Raw genomic sequence first — 18111 nt, 5'->3', positions numbered from 1 at the left:
TAAATAGCAGGGTCAGGCCTTATATATAAGTCATTTTTGATACCTAAATCTGTGCTCTCAATTGTTCTGCTATATTGTCACTCATCGCCTTGAGAACTAACACTAAGGTCCGGTGTTCAGGTCTTGCTGTCTCTAGCATTTCCTTGTCCCACTACGGCAGACTCCAGGGTGAAATGAATATGTACAGGGTCCATATTTTATCTGTTCCACCTAATGGAAGCCTACAGTGTGATATGGCTTCTCCTTTTTTGCAACACCACGTGACCAGGATGTTAACACAGGACCCTTTCCTGCTAAGCCCTCCTGCCCACTAAAGGAGAGTCATTGCCATATGGAATCTTGTATTTTCTGTGACGTAGAACTGGAAAGACTAGGTGGAAATGAGAAAAAGAACCTGCGAAGGCAGGAGGAAAGTAGGGAGGACATGGAGAGACTGGCTAGGTGAATAAACGTAATAAAGAATGAGAAGCAAGGATGGGGACAGAGTTGGAAGATCAGGGCTGAAGAAAGCCACAAAGTGGAGTGTGTGAAAGGCTCCAGAGCAACTGGAGAGAGGGGAAGAGGTTCTTTGAGAAGTGTTTCCTGAGGGTTATATTGGCTTTCTCGTACGGTTCTTCTAGAGATGCAAGTAAAGACTGAAAATACTCTATAATTGATATTCAATGCCTGAAGCCACTCCTCTTTATTCAGGCTACACCATTATAGCCCTGGACAACGGAGCTTTGAAGAAAGGACAATAGCCCACCCTGTAATTCCATGGAGGGCTCACAACCACCGTCCTCTCAGCAGAGCATATGGAGTCTTGAGAATAATGACAGGGTGATCTTATGTCCGGGTTGGCCCATAACAGTCTCAGTTTACATTATTGTACTGACATAACTGTTCACAAAATTGTACTGACATAATTGTTCACTAATGGAAGTTTAGTGTCATCTTCCTTTTAGGTCTTCATTCAAGACAAAAAATAAACAATTATGGTACATGATACTGCACTCCAAGAGACCTCCTTCTGGTGCAACAGATCATGCTCAGTGCACATGGCTTTCACACTCGGGGGGCCCTTCACTCCCAGCTATGAGGTCCCCCTACTAAATCAGCAAAGCAATCAGCAGAGTGTAGCAATGTCAGCAGTAAACCAGAAGACAGGTACTTGGGTTCTAATGCCTTTTGAGCCTCCAGTTGTATGACTCTGTGTGGCTTAATTTCTTTCCCGTGCCTCATTTTCCTCATTTGTTAAGCGAGGGGGAGGATAATCTGTTAGATCCTTTTCAGCTCTGACATTCTGATTCTATGAGTAGCAGGGATGGTGGGTGACAGATACAGGCCTTCTGACTGGGCACCAGCTGTGTGTGGGACTGTTCTCCAAAGCTGTGGGTAATTGCTTCACATTTGGCTTTTAATATTCTATTGTTAGTATCTGATACTTTATATTCTGTGTGGAGGGAAGAGGTTTCACTGGAAACACAGGGAGGGTAATTTTGGGATTTGTATTAAGGAATCTGAAAGACCTCAATTTCTGAATCTGTGAAATTACATTGCAAAGCTGTTAAACGTATCTGTGTAGGATAGGATAGGGTGGGGATGAGATGCCACAACTTAAAATGCAGCGAGATCACAACTGTCTCTCCTCAAACATATGCTTGATCAGAAACATTGGCAGAGCCACTGAAAATCCCTGATGTAAAACATCATTATAAAAGAATCTGTCTCCAATATTTCAACAGATGAGTTTTTAAGATGTAGTTTCTTGCTTTAATAGTTTTGGTAAAATCCTTCACAATTTACAAAGCATTTTCATATCTTTTTTCACATTTAATCTTGAACACAAATCTGTAAGGAAAGAAGGCATGGAGTATTACTGCCATTTTAGAGGAGGAGGAAAATGCAGCGTACGGACATGGATTGATTGATGGGTGATGGTGGATCCAGGGCTATAAATCAGGCATTCTGCCTCCCAAACCAGAAATTGTATCCACTGAGAAACATAGAAATCATTCGTGTAGTGGAAAGAGTTTTATGATGAAGTTTGCTATTAACAGCTAATGAAACAGACTGACAAGTACCTGTGTTCTAGGAGGAGGAAGAGGATGGGGACAAAGAGGAGAGAAATCACTAGCTAAGTCATCTTTCTCAAAGGTCCAAAGACTGTGTGCATGAGAATTATATCAGGTACCTGTAACAAATACAAATTCCCAGGAGCCATATTAGACCTCTGATGGGGGTGGGGCAGGAGTGTAGAAATCTGCATATTATAAAACTACTCTCAGCAGACTGCTATGCACATAGGAGTATGAGTCCCTGAGCAAATGGAGAGCCAGCTATGCTATGCATACTTGAGGGAGAGCTTAGACATAGGGACTCAGGGGGAAGTACAGAGAAAGTACAGGTGAGTCAGAAGGGCCAGAGCTGCAAGTATGAGGCATTCAGTGATGCTCCAAAAGGGACAGGCATGGGGACAATGAAATGAGATACAAAACATCCATTTCAGCAAAGTGGACAAGGGGGTATTTACTGGTTTTTATGACATTGAAGATAAAGAGATGAGGAAAGACTTGGTAATAAGTCATGGAAATAAGAAGGCAAAAAATGTAAGGAGACATGCACAAAGCAATATTTTTTAAGTGTTCTTCATGTGATGAGAAATGGAATACTTGCACACCATTAGCTGATAAAAACCGAGTGACCGACAGTGAGCACATAGATTTGTAAGAAGTTATCAGCAAGTTTAAAAGTAAATTTCTTCATCTGTCTTTAGATTTTCTATCAACCAGAATACAATACTGATGCTAGCAGAGCAAGTATTTCCCAAACATGGGATATATTCTGTGGCTGATACACCAGGCAGTGGGCACAGCATTAAACAAGCTGAATCACAGCAAGGGGATGCAAATTATTTTCTCACTCACTTTGCTTATTTCAAAGAGAAAGATTCAGCTGGGTCCCACTCTGGCTTTAACAAGTTTCTAATACCTAACAAATGGAGAGCTGACCTCAGGCTCAGAGCCTTTGGCAAGTAACAGGAGCAAGTTAAGTTTTAATAACTTTTGTTTTCATTGCATTTATTTTTAAAATATATAGTTTTTCATTTAGGGTCATAATGCAGAGTATCCTTTACAAATATGTTTATTTAGCTTAAAATGTATTTAAAAACAAATAGTAAATAAATACTAGCATGGGTAGAATGCTGATATGGCAAAAAAAATTGTGAAAGCAGCGTACATTACATAGATGACAAGACTGAATTGCAAAGAGCTCAGTGTATTGGCAAGGCCATAAAACAAGGCATCCAAAGGGCAGAAGCTCTGGGATCTCAAACTAGCATTCTTTCTACTATTTTGTGTTACTTGCAGAAAGAACCCCAGATAACTCAGTTTGCATAGTTCAGGATGTCTAATCTAGTGGCCTCTGAACAAAATGTATTCCCAGGGTCTCTTAATTCCATCACCAGCCTCAGATATGTCCATGTTCCCATATGCCAAAGTGCAAGATCAAATTAGGTGTGACTGATTCTAGTCCCAATGTACTTCTTTCCCTATGTCTCAATATGCACCTATAACTAAGAGGTCAAACCAATATCCATGCAAGATTTTTTTCATTGTCTAGCACAGTTCCTAAGTGACAAATAAAATAAATGAAACTCTGAGTCTTTGGGGGTCAGATTGCCTGCCTTTTCTGCAGCATTCCGATATAAAAGAACCTAAAATATCTAGGAGAAAATGCCTTAAAAGTATGAATTCCTAGTAAAAACAATCAACGTTTACTGAGTGTTTAGTATATGCCAATTACTATGCTAAGCAAATTGTGAATTGTCTTATACAAACTTCACAATAACCCTATCATATAGGTTTTATTATTTGCAGGCTCTAGCTGAGTGGAAGGAAGTCTAGTAACTTTCCCCAGGTGGAACATCTAGAGAGTGGTAGAGGCAGGATTTGAACGCAGAGCTTCACTGAACCAGCATCACTAAATGTGTACTCACAACTTTCACCCGCTAGACAGTGCTCTTGAGAAGCTACCCAGGTAAGTGAGGGTTTGTCAGATGCATAAAGAATACTGAAGATACTGTGGGATGAGCTGAACTTCCAAGAGAAGGAAAAGCTGGTGGTAAGAGAGCCCAGAGGAGAAAGAGATTAATCATTGCTCCGGGATTGGGGGGCGGTTCAGGAAAATTTAGAGAGCTCACACTGGAACCATGCTTAGAGGAATAAGTAGGATTGTCCCAGGCCAGAAAGTGAGAAAGAGAATTTGAGGCAGCAGAAATGACCCAGAAGAATGAGAATTCAGTCTTTATTTGGGGAAAGCTGACCAATCTTATATGCTTATTGCATAAGGAGTTAGATGCAGGGAGCTGGGATGCAGAGGAGAAAGTTGAAGGAAATGGGCTAGAAAACCAGTTTGGGTTTGGCCAAGAAGGGCTTTATATGCTCTTCTCTGTCTGCCCACTGCAAGTGCCACCATACCACTCAAGGTTATTCTATTATAACCCAACCCAGCTGGCATTTGCAGTTTAAAATCCCACATGTCTGAATGGCCTTTCCATCTTCCTGAGTGACACATGAGAAACAGCTTCTCTCTGTGGTTATATTATACACAAAGTCTCAAAAGAAAACCAGAGGCAGAAAAAAGAAATTATAATTTGCAACCCTATCAAGGAAAGAGCACCCTAAAGTCAAAGTATGTGAAATATGTGAATAGCCTGGAGTTCAATTCCAGAGCCCCCTCCTTTTGGAAAGTCACAGAAAAACTAGACTGAATGCAGAAGTTGCCCAGATTGGTCTGATTTGTGTGTGTGTGTGTGTGTGTGTGTGTGTGTGTGTGTGTGTTTTAAGGGCAGGGCTTGGGTTATCAAAAAGAAGAGGGAAGGTAAAAAAAAAAAAAAAAAAAGCTCCACTGTGTGCTCCTCAATGGCAGGGATCTTGCCTGTCTAGATCTCTGCTATCCCCATTGTCTAGAACAGTGCCTGGCCCAATTAGGTGTGTAATAAAAAGGCAATGAGTGAACGGATTGCTTAATGAATAAATGAGAAGCTGGCCTAGGAGTTCTGAGATCTGGGTTCTGGTCTTTGTTCCTCTACTGATATGGCTGTATTACTTTAGCAAACTTCTTACATCCTCTGAGCCCCTATTTCCTTTTCTGTAAAATCTCAGCAATCTATTTCGGGTTACTTTTAACAAGACTTTAACAAATAACCTTACAGAGTAGTCATAGGCAACACTGGAGGGATGGGGCAATGGCCATGATTCTGTGTACACATATCTCCACACCAACACTTATTTTGATCAAAGCAGTTCTACATTTATTGTTCACACTTCCAAGTAAGATTCCATTTGAACAAAAGATTCATACACCTGAAAAAAATGCTTGAAAACCACTAGACTTCTCAAGCTCTGATATTACTTTCATTTATAAGATTCTAAGCTTTTATGCTGCTAAGATTTGGGGAAAGAAAATTTGATCAAACTTTGCAACAACTAGGGCTGTTCACAAAATCAAGTGTCTTGCCTTGGATAATAATGAGCTATCCCTCACTGGGAAGAGAGAGAGACAGATACCTACCAGATAAGTTGTAGAAGAGATCGCTGTATTTGTTGGGATATTTGACCAGACCATTTCTGAAGCCCTCTTCATGCCTAAGAACCAACATTTCTGCATTCTTACAAGAGTTTTGAGTTAACTAGCAAAAGCCATAGTTTGGTGATTAATGGCAAAAGGCTTTGAAATCAGATGGACATGTGTTGGAATTCTGGCTCTACCACTCACCAGCTGTGGGATCTTGACCAAGGTCCAATCTCTCTGGGTCTCAGTTTCCCCATCAATAAAATAAAGATAACAATACCTGCTTTATAGAGTAGGTTAAGGATTCAATAAGATGACATATGCAATGTAATAGCTCAATGCCTGGCATAAGAACTGGTGCACAGTAAATGGTAGCTGCTAAGATGATGAAGATGAAGATAAGGGTGTCTGGACCAGGAAACCAAATTATCCCTAAAGCAACTAGTTATTATGTTTGACAATCATTCACATCCATATACATATATATGTGTATGTGTATATACACATATGTCTATGTGTATACGTGTTTACATGTACACATGCACACATACACACACACTCTCTAGTCCTCAAATCACAAACTCCAAGCAGGCAATGCCAGTTTACAAATGGAGGAGGCAATTCAGTGACACCAGCCAGCCAAGGAAATGAAAGCCTGAAAAGGATACAAGGAGCATGAGCAGACACCAAATATATTAGTTTGTCAGGTTTATCAAGATATAGATTCATTCATTTCTTTGAGAACAACAACAACAAAACTCTCCAAGAGCAATTCTAACTATGAAATTCTAAGAACCTTGTTAAAAATAACCTGAAATAGGCACGGGAATGAGAAAAGCCAATGGAGAAATCGTTTTGTGCAAAGTAGGTTCTCGGCTCTGTGGTTGAATATAACCCAGAGCACGCTCAGCTGTTTGTGTCCGTAACCAGAACCATCTAGTCTCAGGTCTCCTGGCTCAGGGCTTGTCGATGACCTCACAGCATTTCCCGCAGGCCAGCAGCTTAGAACCCCCCTCATCACTCCTTTCCCCGCAGTTTGCCCACCTTTGCAGTTGAAATACTCTTCCTCCTCCTGAACGCACTGCTCAGGAGCTATCCTGTTCATTTTCAAGAGGACCTTATGATGATTTTGGCACTAAACCATTTCCCTTCAAACCCTATTTCCAATAATGGACCAGTTTTCCAGAATTAGGAGCCTTGTCCTACTAACGCTATTCCTGACTTTTTGCCTCATAAGATGATTATAATGAGAATACAATTTATTAATAATTTACTGGGTCCCAGGCTTTGCATGTGCAGTATCCCATACAAGCCTGACAACAGTCTTATGCGGCAAGAACCACCTGTGTTCCCATTTTGCACAGGAAGAAACTGAGGCACCAAGAGGTCAAATAACTTGCCCAGGATCACACAGCTACAAAGTGGCAGGACCAGAAGTCAAACTGAGGCCTGTCAAATACCAGCTTCTAGGCTGTTAACGGTAACACTAAACTACTCCATGGGTACCCTGGTTCCTCGTAGATGGGGATTCTGCCTTGTTCTTTCCAGAACCTGAAGTCTTGGTCCTGTCTTTATGTGGAAAAGAAATACCATAAAAAACAGATTAAGCGGACATCTCCTTAATTCCAGCCCAGAGATCCTTCTCCTTGCATATCTTTAAACAACAATTTCCTTCATATTACAGCTTCAAACAACATATGTTTATCCTGATTGGTGGGTATGACCAATATTTTCCTCAAATGCAATCTCAAGCATCAAATCAGCTGTGCACCACTGCACATTTACAGAGACATTTCTCCCTTAGAAATGTCTGAATTTTCTGCCAGTCACAGATGGCCAGAAGAATCACTAAAGGAAAACAGAATGGCCTCTGAAGTTGACAGTATCATCTGTGACATCTCTTCTCACTGGTAATGTTTCCAGAAGTTCTCCAGCTTCAGCCAAACAAAGTGTTACCCCAGCTGAAGTAGGATTTGCTTTCTCCTGTACTTAACTGCATTGTGGGAAGACATCTGTGATTCTGTAACTCACAGAATCACAAAGGAAGGGTCTGAGAACATCTCATTCAATCTCCTTACTCCTTACTCAGAAATGCTAATGACCAATGATTGCAGTGACTGATAGTCAATCAACACTTTCAAGTGCCTGTGGTCATCCTTCTACTTTACTAAAAACTCCCTAGTAGGACAATCCACTCCATTTTGTGCTGAAATACATATTCTTATAACCTCAATCTTGTGTATGTTACCTCTCTCCCTCAGTCTATGCAGAACAAGTTGCATTCCTCTTCCCCATAGTAGCCTTTTAGATATATAAAAATAATGCTTATGACCTGAATCTTCTTTGCTCTAAGCCCAGCATCCCCAGTTCCTTCCACTGTTCTTTATATATCATGAATTATGCAGAGAAAATCATGGTATCTGCCCTCTTCTGTACATACTTTAGTTTATCAATTTCCAGTATCAGATGAAGCTGTTACCACTTCCGTGTCCCGGCATCAATGCACTATGCACTAAACACACATTTACATGGGGGTATGGTTTCCCAGTGGGTTTCTTAGTGTGCTTTGGAGGCGATTCCTTCCTGAACAGCTGCTCTGACTAAATTGGGAGGGCTGTGTCCTCGCCAAGTACATGCTGTAAGAGAACAAGCTCATAGAGCCTGCCTCTAGGAAAGGGCTTATCTGCAAGGTTACTGTGGGCAGTACAGCCGCAGAAGTTCAGGACCCTTCCTCCCAGAAACAACATAAATCACCACCTGCAGGACTTTTTATTTTTATTTTTGTATTGTCTTGAGAATAAAGCCAGATTAAAAGGAGTCATATGGCGCAGGGGCTGCACCTCCTAGCATTGTTGAAAGACCTCTCCTGCTGTCCCCTGGCAATGGCAAGCTCTACTGTAAAGCTCGGAGGACTAGTTTAAAGCAGGCTTTCCCAACCTTAGTACTATCTTCAAATTTAGGCCAGATAAATATTTGCTGTGTGGGGGCCTGTCCCACAGGACACATTGCCGTGCACACATTGCTGGATGTTTAGCAGCTTCCCTCACCTCTCCCCACCAGATACCAGTGGCATTTCCCAGCTGTGACAACCCAAAATGTTTCCAGATATTGCCAAATGTTCCCTGATAAACAAAATCATTCCTAATTGGGAATTATGGGTTTGAACTCACACAATCTCAGTAGTCTTGTCAGGTGTCAGTCTGAAGGTTGGTTCTTGGCGTGCTCATGGCTGAAGAATGACCAGACACGCCAAAGTTAGGCAAGCATGAAAATGAGGTTTGTTGATGAAAGAAAGGATTATAGGGCAAGAGCAAGATATGGGGTTACACAGCATGGTACATACGCCATAGATGATGACTAGACCCATTGTCGCAGCAAAGAGAAGGCAGAGGAAGGGTGCAAAAAGAGGGTTGGCCACGGTCTGCTTCTCATTTTGTAGTGTCTGAGCTCTAGTGGCTCAGACGTCACCATAGAACCACTTTGATTGGACAGTTGGGAGTCACATGACCTGAGCCTAAACTACCTACGCAGGTTGCTCTAGGTCAAGTTCCGTTCTCTATGGTACCTATGCTGCTTGGCCCGGGGACTAGAGAGTCCTCTGCATTCTTTTGCAGCTGGCACGCTAAGTTATGATCAGCGGATTGGAAGGGTATCCCCTCCTCCCCCAGGTGTGGAGAATTAGGGTGAGGCAGGACCAAGATGGGGGCAACAGCACCTGCTTTCATCCTTAGAGACCCGGAATCCCTCCCTATCTACCTGACACTCTAAGACATAAAGCCAGGCTTAAACTTAAAGCATTATCTAATTCAGCTTCCTCGTTTTATTGGTGCTGAGAGAGATGATGGCTGCTTGGTGATCAATAACAGAGTAGAAGAGAGGCTTCCTGCTCTTTTTAGGACACCACTGATTCTCAACCCTGCTGTGCATTTGAGATCCTAAAACATATGGATTTCTGGCTTCCAACTAATCCAATTAAAAGAGAATCTTTACAAGTGAAGTCCAGGCTTAGGTATTTTTAAGAGCTCCCAGGTGGCTGTAACGTGCAGCCAGGGTCCAGGGACAGGGCATGCTGCCTCCAGTCTTGACCTCAGATAAACCACTTTGGTCATTTCTGGAGCTGTACTGTTTTGGGGCTTGCCCTGCAGGGTGACAGGAACAATTTCTCTTAACTGTGGGGACTGATTTCAAAGGGCTGGTACAGAACGCTGACACCCTGACAGAGGGTACACCTGCGGATCAAAAGGGGGGAAATGACCACACACAGAATGTACCCCACTTGTCCGACATGGTTAGCATGTTCTATGTTGGGTCAAAGAAATGCCTACAGGTAATTTAAAAGCCAGAAGACATACTCAAAATAACAGTCCCAACTGTTCAGCACAGGGCATGATGTACCCAGGAAACAAGTTTTGTCTCATGTTGCTGAAACAATTATTTATAAACAGTGTGATTAATTTAATTTAATTAACTTCTGGCTTTTCTTCTAGCAAAAGGATCCCTACATCCCTTGTTTAAGGATCAGTGTTTAGAACATAGAAATTTCTATTGACTCATTTCTTCAGAAATACGAGGAAGCTGAGAAAATAATTGGAGAACTGTAGAAGGGTGTTTTACCAAGATGTGAATGATGGTATATATACAATTATAAAAATAATTATAGTAGTTTCTGTTCATGGAGAGCTTTCTTTGTAACAGGAGCTGCCTTAGCCCTGCACATATGTTATCATATTTACCCTTAGCAAAAGCCCTGCGAAATGAGTTCTAATATTATCACAATTTTACAGATGAGGAAAGAAACCTGGAGATGTTTGGTCAAATGCTCAAGGTCATATTGATCCTAAATGGAAGTTTCTCAGACAGGGTTGAGAACCAGGTCTGCAACATTCCAGCCCCTGCAGCCATGATGCCTCACTGGATGAAATGCCCCTTCAGTTACAAACTGAAGTTCGCTGTTCACTAAGTCAGAGGCAGGAAATTTTCCTTGACAATCCGTCTCAATGGAGGGGACAATATTTTAGCCTCAGCATGTTAGCCCAGAAGTGGTCATCCTGGAGAGACACTTACGCCACTTGATTAGCAAATTTCTGAAGAGCAGGTACATTCTGCAAACAGGACTAACTTTTCTAATCCTGAGTGTTTGGTGAGGCCAGTGGAGCTCTTTTGAAGTTGTTATTCTCACTGTTTTCCTAGTGTGATCTCAACAAGACAAATGTTTTCTGAGAAGCTACTTCCTGCCTGAATTGGGGCAGGATCTGGGCCAGGGTCAGCTTTGTGGATATGTGACTTGTGTAGTCACACAGGGACCCAGGGCTAAGTTTAATGCTCTGCTGCCCCGTCTTGAAATTTTTAATAACTTTATCTTTGAACTTGTGAAAGTTACTAGAATGTTCATGCATCAAGAAGTGAAATAAAAACAGTTACGTTAGTTTTGTGCACTGTCCTGATAAAAACAAAATACATAAGCATGTATGAACTACAGAATGCGCTTTGTGTAATTTCGATGATTCTACATACAAGTTAAATGCTCTTGTATTTGCATTTACTCATAAAATGGCATTGTACGTTATAAAGATGAATGATAAATTTTATGCTAATAATTTAAAAACATTTTCTTTACTAGAATAAAAGCAAATAGCAAGTAAAAAAGCACCAAGGACAAGTTGAGAGAGAGAGACAGTAGGTGAAAGGAAAAGGCTTTGCATTTTAGCACCTTTAACAGCACTTTTGAACAAGTGGATTGTATTTTTACTTTGCATTGGGCCTGAAAATTACGTAGCCTGCCCTGGAGGGGGTGAAGGGAGAGAGGGCAAGGTCATTCTCATTCATTTTTGATTTGCCCAGATTAAGTCTGCTTTGGCTCAAAACAATGAGGTAAACATTGAATCCAATTGTAACCTCCTGAAGTTCAAGATAAAGGCTATAAAACGGGTTTTAAATGTCAAACAACTTTCCAACATTAGCAGAAACCTCTAAGGATCCAAAGTAAATCAAACCCAAATTATTTCCTCATCTATGGGTAAAATCTTCCATTTCACCATAGGAAAACCTTTATTTAAAAGGGGAATTCTGTTGCGTTGAAGTTAAAAGTTGACAAGTGGTTTCACAGTGGGATAAAAACTATTTCAGTTATGGAATTAACACATATTTTTGAAAGCGGTGAAAGCTTATTCTAGCATACACAGTCCAGGTAAACCATAGCGTATGATAAGAACATACCTTCATTAATTCAACAAATACAATAATTGAGCAATTTCTACACTGAAAAGAAACTTTGGGGAATCCAGGAGACTTGTTACCTGTCCCCATGAATGGACAGTATGGCTGGGGACACAGATAATACACACGCTAACAAAAAAATACATTTTAAATTCTGATAATTGTTATTTATAAAGGAAACAATAGATAATAACTCAGGAGATTTTTTTTCTTGTACTGTTTTTTGGGGGAACTTCATTGTCTTTGCCTCTTTTTCATTTCACTTTTTCTCTCTCTTCATCTTTTTCTCCTCTGTTGATTCCATATGTAAATCTAAATATACTAATCTTGCGCATGGAAATGTCAAAGATTTATATAGCACATCCACTAGAATTGGTTGATTTATTATTGGGTTTTGGTTGATAACAAAAATTAGTAAGTCTGAGGCAAAGTTACACTGCCCCCTTCCAAGGAGAAGACTCAGCTCTAGAGCTGCTCTGTCCACGGAAACCTTTTGCAATCATGGAAATTTTCTACATTTGTGCTGTCTAACCCAGTAGCCACTCACCACAAGTGAGTAATGAGCACTTGGAATGTGGCTAGTGTGACCAAGGAACTGAATTTTTTATTTTATTTCGTTTTAGTTAAAAAATAAAATTTAAATAGTCACATGTGACTAGTGGTCACTCGGTTGGACGAGACAGTTCTAGAGATCTCCAAGTCAATGGCAAAGCTGATAATGGAGGATGATAGCCAAGAGCCAAGTTAGATACACAATAAGTTCTTTGGAAAGTGCTTGCAGAAGTTCGTAGCCTTCTTGGGCATGGGGTGAATGCCTGGGTCTGAACTTGGGGAACCAAGGAAGAGACTTAAGCCTGGTGTGAGAACAGCTTAAAGCATAACTGAACTTAGGCAAGCTTCCAAAAGGAATTTTGTACTATGTTTTACTAGTTAACCTCAGATAAAATAATTATCTTAAGAATCATAATATGTGTCATAAGTGAAGCCACGAAGCACAATCAATGCCAGCACACACTGAACCACTGTGATCCACAAAAGTCTAGAACTATGGCTCGAAAAGTTCAACATGCATAAGATTCATCTTGGTAGAAAAGTCACTTCACTAGCCCTTCTCTGACTCAGTGACTGGGGCCCAGGAATCTGTGTTTTCACTAAGCTACCAGGTGATTCGAATGCAAGTGGTCTGTTGATCATACTTTCAAGTAAAAAGTATCAAGAAAAATAAAAATAAAGCCTGCAAATAAGGGAATATAATTATATTCTGCAAATTTCCAACAATAACGCATGGAGAATAAAGAATGAAATTGGGGTATTTAGTCTGTAAAAGAAAATCCCCAGAAAGGATCTATGACTAAAATATACATAAAGGGCTGTCCCAAGGTAAAAGATACAACCTGGTTTTCTCTCGGTCAAGGCAGAACTAGGGCCAGTGGGTAGAAGTCATAAGGATGGAGAAACTTTGACTCAATAGGAGGAAGACCTTTTAAACTTCAGAGCTGCCCAACCTGGGACAGGCTCCGCAGGGGGATGACCATCCCCAGTGACGATGAAATTGCTGGTTAGGTAGCAGTCCCGTCAGCTCCTGATAAACCTTGTGCATGCCTGCAGTGGTATCCACTGTACTGTGGCTAGTTGTTTTAGCATTTCTTTATTCAGTTAGGCTGTGAGCTCAATGAAACCCCAAGTCTCATTCATTTTTATATCCGCCACGTGGTGCCTGATGCATTACGTGCTCAGTACATGGTTACTGTGAATCAAACTGTAGAGCCTAATAAACCAAGTTCTAGAATATGCAAACCTGGAATTCTGACAAGTTTCCTACAACCTCAAAAGCAAATTCGGGTTTACAGCAATCTCTTCTGCTATGCACAGTGAACCCGTAGCGATTACCTCTGCTCTTATTCTTCAGTAAAGTTTTAAAGTTTCCTTCCATGAAGTTCTTACACTTTCTCTTACATTTTTAAAGGAAATTTATTTATTTATTTATTTATTTATTTATTTATTTATTTATTTATTTTTGGAGACAGAGTCTCACTTTTTTGCTCTGGCTACAGTGCCATGTCATCAGCCTAGCTCACAGCAACCTCAAACTCCTGGGCTCAAGCGATCCTCCTGACTCAGCCACCCGAGTAGCTGGGACTACAGGCATGCACCACCATGCCCAGCCAATTTTTTTCTATATATTTTTAGTTGTCCAGATAATTTCTTTCTATTTTTTAGTAGAGATGGGATCTTGCACTTGCTCAGGCTGGTCTCAAACTCTTGATCTCGAGCACTCCTCCCGCCTTGGCCTCCCCCAATGCTAGCATTACAGTCGTGAGCCACCGTGCCCAGCCCATATGCCATCTTTGAATTGCTATCTCTTTGCTGTATAAGCATACTGCAAATTGCCAAATTCAGCAGGTATTAAATAGTAAAGCATTAGTAAAACAGGCTCTCTTGGGCTGCCCTAGAAACTCACAAACTCTTTCTATGGCAGTTTCTATGGGAAAATGACATCAACTTCTAAACAACTGACTTAGCAAATGTATTGCTGGAGCATACGCCATTTGTAAGTTGTTGACAGCCTGTACTTAGGCAACTGCTAGCTTAAATAGCTAAAAACTATCTGGCACCCACACTGAAGTTCTTGTACACATACTTTATGGTTGACTTCTTTCTATGACACTCACTAAGGCATAATAATTAAGAGAGAATGTCAACCTCTAGAAGTATCCTTCAGGGCCCTTCCACCAGCTGGAACCTCCACGCTATGCTAGACTTTAGCTACAAGTTTGCCTACACTGGCAGCAGAAAATTTAATTCATGCTTCTGAGCAGACTTTGAGGCATAGAATTTATATTTTATAGCAATTCTTTCTTTTCTTACACAGGCAAATGAAAATTTCCCAATTTCAACCTGCCAGAACAGCTGAATACTGTCATCATCAGTTAAATTAAATGCTTGTCTCAAAGGGAAACCACTCTTTAGAAATTCCTGTGCATCTCAGAGCAAAGGGAAAAAATGTCATTGACAATTCATCTTTGCTACAGGATGAACTTATCACACATGGCTTTTCACAGCTGAGAGCAATCCTAACCCAGGGTGGCCAGAAAATTCTCAAGGTTTAGAAAGAAGCATCATGACTAGACACTGAACGTTCAACTCCAAAGTCACTCTCGTCTCCACCCACCTATGTGACTTTGGGTAAGTCACTAGAGCTTTCCATGTTCCAGTTTCCATATTCCAGTTCTTTCCTCACACTGCTCTATTTGCCTAGATGGCTTCCTTAATAGCCCCTTCATGTCTCAAATTCACGTAAAAGACTTCCCTGAGTTTCTTAAGCCAAATCAGCTTCCTTCACGCTCATACTCCCATTCTAGACTGCCCATTCCTCCATCAGAGCATTTATTATATGGCATTACTGCTACATAATTATTATTCTATTTATTTTAGTTTATCATGTTATTTATGGCCGTTTTAGGTTATCAAGCAATATGCTGTTAGTACTAGTCTTACTAATATTAATAAAGTTATTAGTACTATTATGGGTGCCTACTATTTGTTAGGCCCTATATGAATATATTACCTCAATTTTCACAAAAACACTATGAGATGAGAATTACCATTTTTTTAAAGTTGAGGAAAGTAAAACCAACAGTGATTATACAGATGGCTAGTAGAAACATCGAGAGTCAAGATAAAGTCTACTTTACTCTAAAGCCCATACTTGTAACCATTACTCTAAAATATTACCTTTAAATAATAATAGATGACATTTACTAAATACTCACTAGGTATCAGGCTTTGTACTATGTGCCCTACATGCATTAGCTAATTTGATCCTCACAAAATCTCTGTGATATAGATTAAGCGATTACGTTCTTCAGTTTTTAAAAAATGAAATCAAGGTTAAGAATGGTTAAATGACCTTCCCAAGGTCACAAAACTATGGAGACTAGATTTGAATGCAGATCAGTCTCCCTCCAGAGCCCGAGCCCTTACCCACTACTCTATTCCATGACCAGATGGTAGAATCTTCTATAATCTTCACAAATTCTACACAGGTTTTCAGGTATAATCCCTCTGGAAATAGAAAACTGGAGTGTTACCCCTTCTGGGTAATGCAAATCAACCAATGGGTCAACTCCCTTAGTGTACTCACCTTAGTACATGTGTGGATCCGTTAATGGTTGTGGTTGAACAGGGGACAGTCTGGCCCAGAATGGAAGGTCTTCGATAGCGCTCATCATCACAGCAGAGGATGATGAGGAAGGCACGTCTAAAAGACTTATTCAAGAAGGCGTAGAGAAAGGGGTTCAACCCAGAATTGATATAGCCAAGCCAGAGGAAAGCGGTCCACACCTGCCCAGGGACAGTGTAGTCTATGAAAGGATCCACAATATTGGTGACAAAGAATGGAGCCCAGCAGAGGCAGAAGCAACCCATGATGATGCACAGGGTCTTGGCCGCTTTGGTCTCTGTCCTCATGCGATGAGTGCTGTGCTGGTCTGCCGGCTGCAGCCTGCCCTCGGAGGGGGCTCCTGCCCGTTGTAACATCTGGATCTGACGGGCGTGTTCCTTAGCTGTGACATAGATGCGATAATAGGCCAGCACCATGAGGAGGAACGGGATGTAGAAGGCCACCACAGAGCAAGTGATGGCGTAGGGCTTGTTGACCATGAAGATACAATACGTAGAATTAGAGTTGTGGTTGAACTTCCTTTTTTCTATCTGAGAGTTGGCGGGAGGAAGGAAAAAGAGGGAGAAAGGGAAGACAAAAGTGAAACAAAGAAGTGGGAGAAAAACAAAAAAGAAAGGAAGAAGAGAAAAGGGGAGGTTGGACAATAGAAGGAAGGGGAGGGGAACAGGGAAAGATAGGAAAGGAAGGATAAAAGAAAAGAGTAAGGGGAAAGGAAAGAAAGAAGGTTTATCAGCAAAGCTTTGGTTTTCTTATGAGCCTACAGCACACAGAACCTTGATGGCAGAGAAGGAACATGATCACATCCCAGGGCTCAGAGAGCTTGTCTACACAAGAGAGGCTGAAGGCCCCAGGAAAGGAAAGAAATAAAATGGGAATAGAATCATTTTTCATTTCATCTACCCAACCAATAGTGGAGTCCTGCCTCTATTCTCCCTTTCCTGTCTGCTTGTACATAACATACCAGTGTCTCAGAATAAGGTATCTGCAGAACAGTAACGTCAGACTCACCTGTGGTGCATACTGTAAGTGAAGATTTCTGTCTTCCCCCTCACCCCCACCGCCCTGAGCTAATGAATCTGAATCTCTGGGCAGTGATGCCCAGATGCCTGCATTTTTAGTGTACTATTTATGAATAATTCTAAAACTCATTAATATTTGAGAACCATTGTTTTGCACCGTTCTAAACCTAGCTCTTTGAGGGATGCCATGGAGCACTTTACTAAACTCATTTCTCTGCTTACTGAGTGCCTTGATGGAGGTTTTTCTCATTTAGATAATATAGTATTCAAAGTGTTGATATAGAGTAACAGCCAAGAGGGGCCTTAGGGCTTGGAGAGAGAAAGGGTAGATATTTTAGAATCATGGGAGAAAAGGCTATGTAGATTGTGTAGGGCAAGATCATGAGGGACCTTGGAACCCAACCAGACTCAGAACCTAGGGAACACTCACTCCCACTCTCTCCTGAACCCACTCCATCAGGTGTTCCTCTTAATAATTCCACTGAAACCACTCTGGTCAAGGTTGCCAATGACCTCCATGTTGCCATGTCCAGTACTCATTTAAAATGAGCCATCTACACCTTCCACACACCTGAACTCTCCCTCCATCTCCTTTTTTGAATATTTTATTGAACTTAAATACATATAAAGTTCATAAATATTAAATGACTATTCAGATGGACAACTTATTATAAAGTAAATATACCTGTGTAATCATTATTCAAATCAAACTATAGAATATTTCCAGCAACCCAGCAACCTCTTAAAGGCCTTCTGCCAGTCATTACTATGCCCAAGGGTAGCCACTAATCTTTATCACCATAGATTAATTTTATTTGTTTTCCAATTCAGTATCAAACCAATAATAAAACATGTACTATATATATCCTCTTTGATTTAATATTAGATCATTCTTATTATTGCATGTACTAGTAATTCATTTTTTTTCATTGTAGTATAACATTACATTGTAGGAATAAACCACAATTATTATTCATTCCACTATTGACAGACACTTGAGTCACTTCTAGGTTTTGGATATTTTGAATAAAACTGTTATGAATATTCTTGTACAAGTTTGTGTGTGTGTATGCATGTGTACATATATTTTCATTTCTCTCAGGTATAAACCTAAGATGAAATTGCTGTGTCATAGGT

General features: G+C 40.7%; 1 protein-coding gene across 5 annotated transcripts in view; it reads right to left on the bottom strand.

Moving 5' to 3' along the window:
* Positions 1-18111, bottom strand: part of HTR4 (5-hydroxytryptamine receptor 4) — a 128932-nt gene that overhangs the window by 25871 nt on the left and 84950 nt on the right. For all 5 annotated transcript variants that reach the window (XM_045552711.1, XM_045552713.1, XM_045552712.1 and 2 more), the window contains one exon: positions 15917-16485. In XM_045552711.1, coding sequence (XP_045408667.1) covers positions 15917-16485 — 569 coding nt within the window. The remainder of the gene's footprint in view (positions 1-15916; positions 16486-18111) is intronic.

The sequence above is a fragment of the Lemur catta genome, chromosome 5 (assembly GCF_020740605.2).
Source record: "Lemur catta isolate mLemCat1 chromosome 5, mLemCat1.pri, whole genome shotgun sequence".
NCBI lineage: Eukaryota > Metazoa > Chordata > Mammalia > Primates > Lemuridae > Lemur > Lemur catta.
This window is presented reverse-complemented; position numbering and strand designations above follow the sequence as displayed.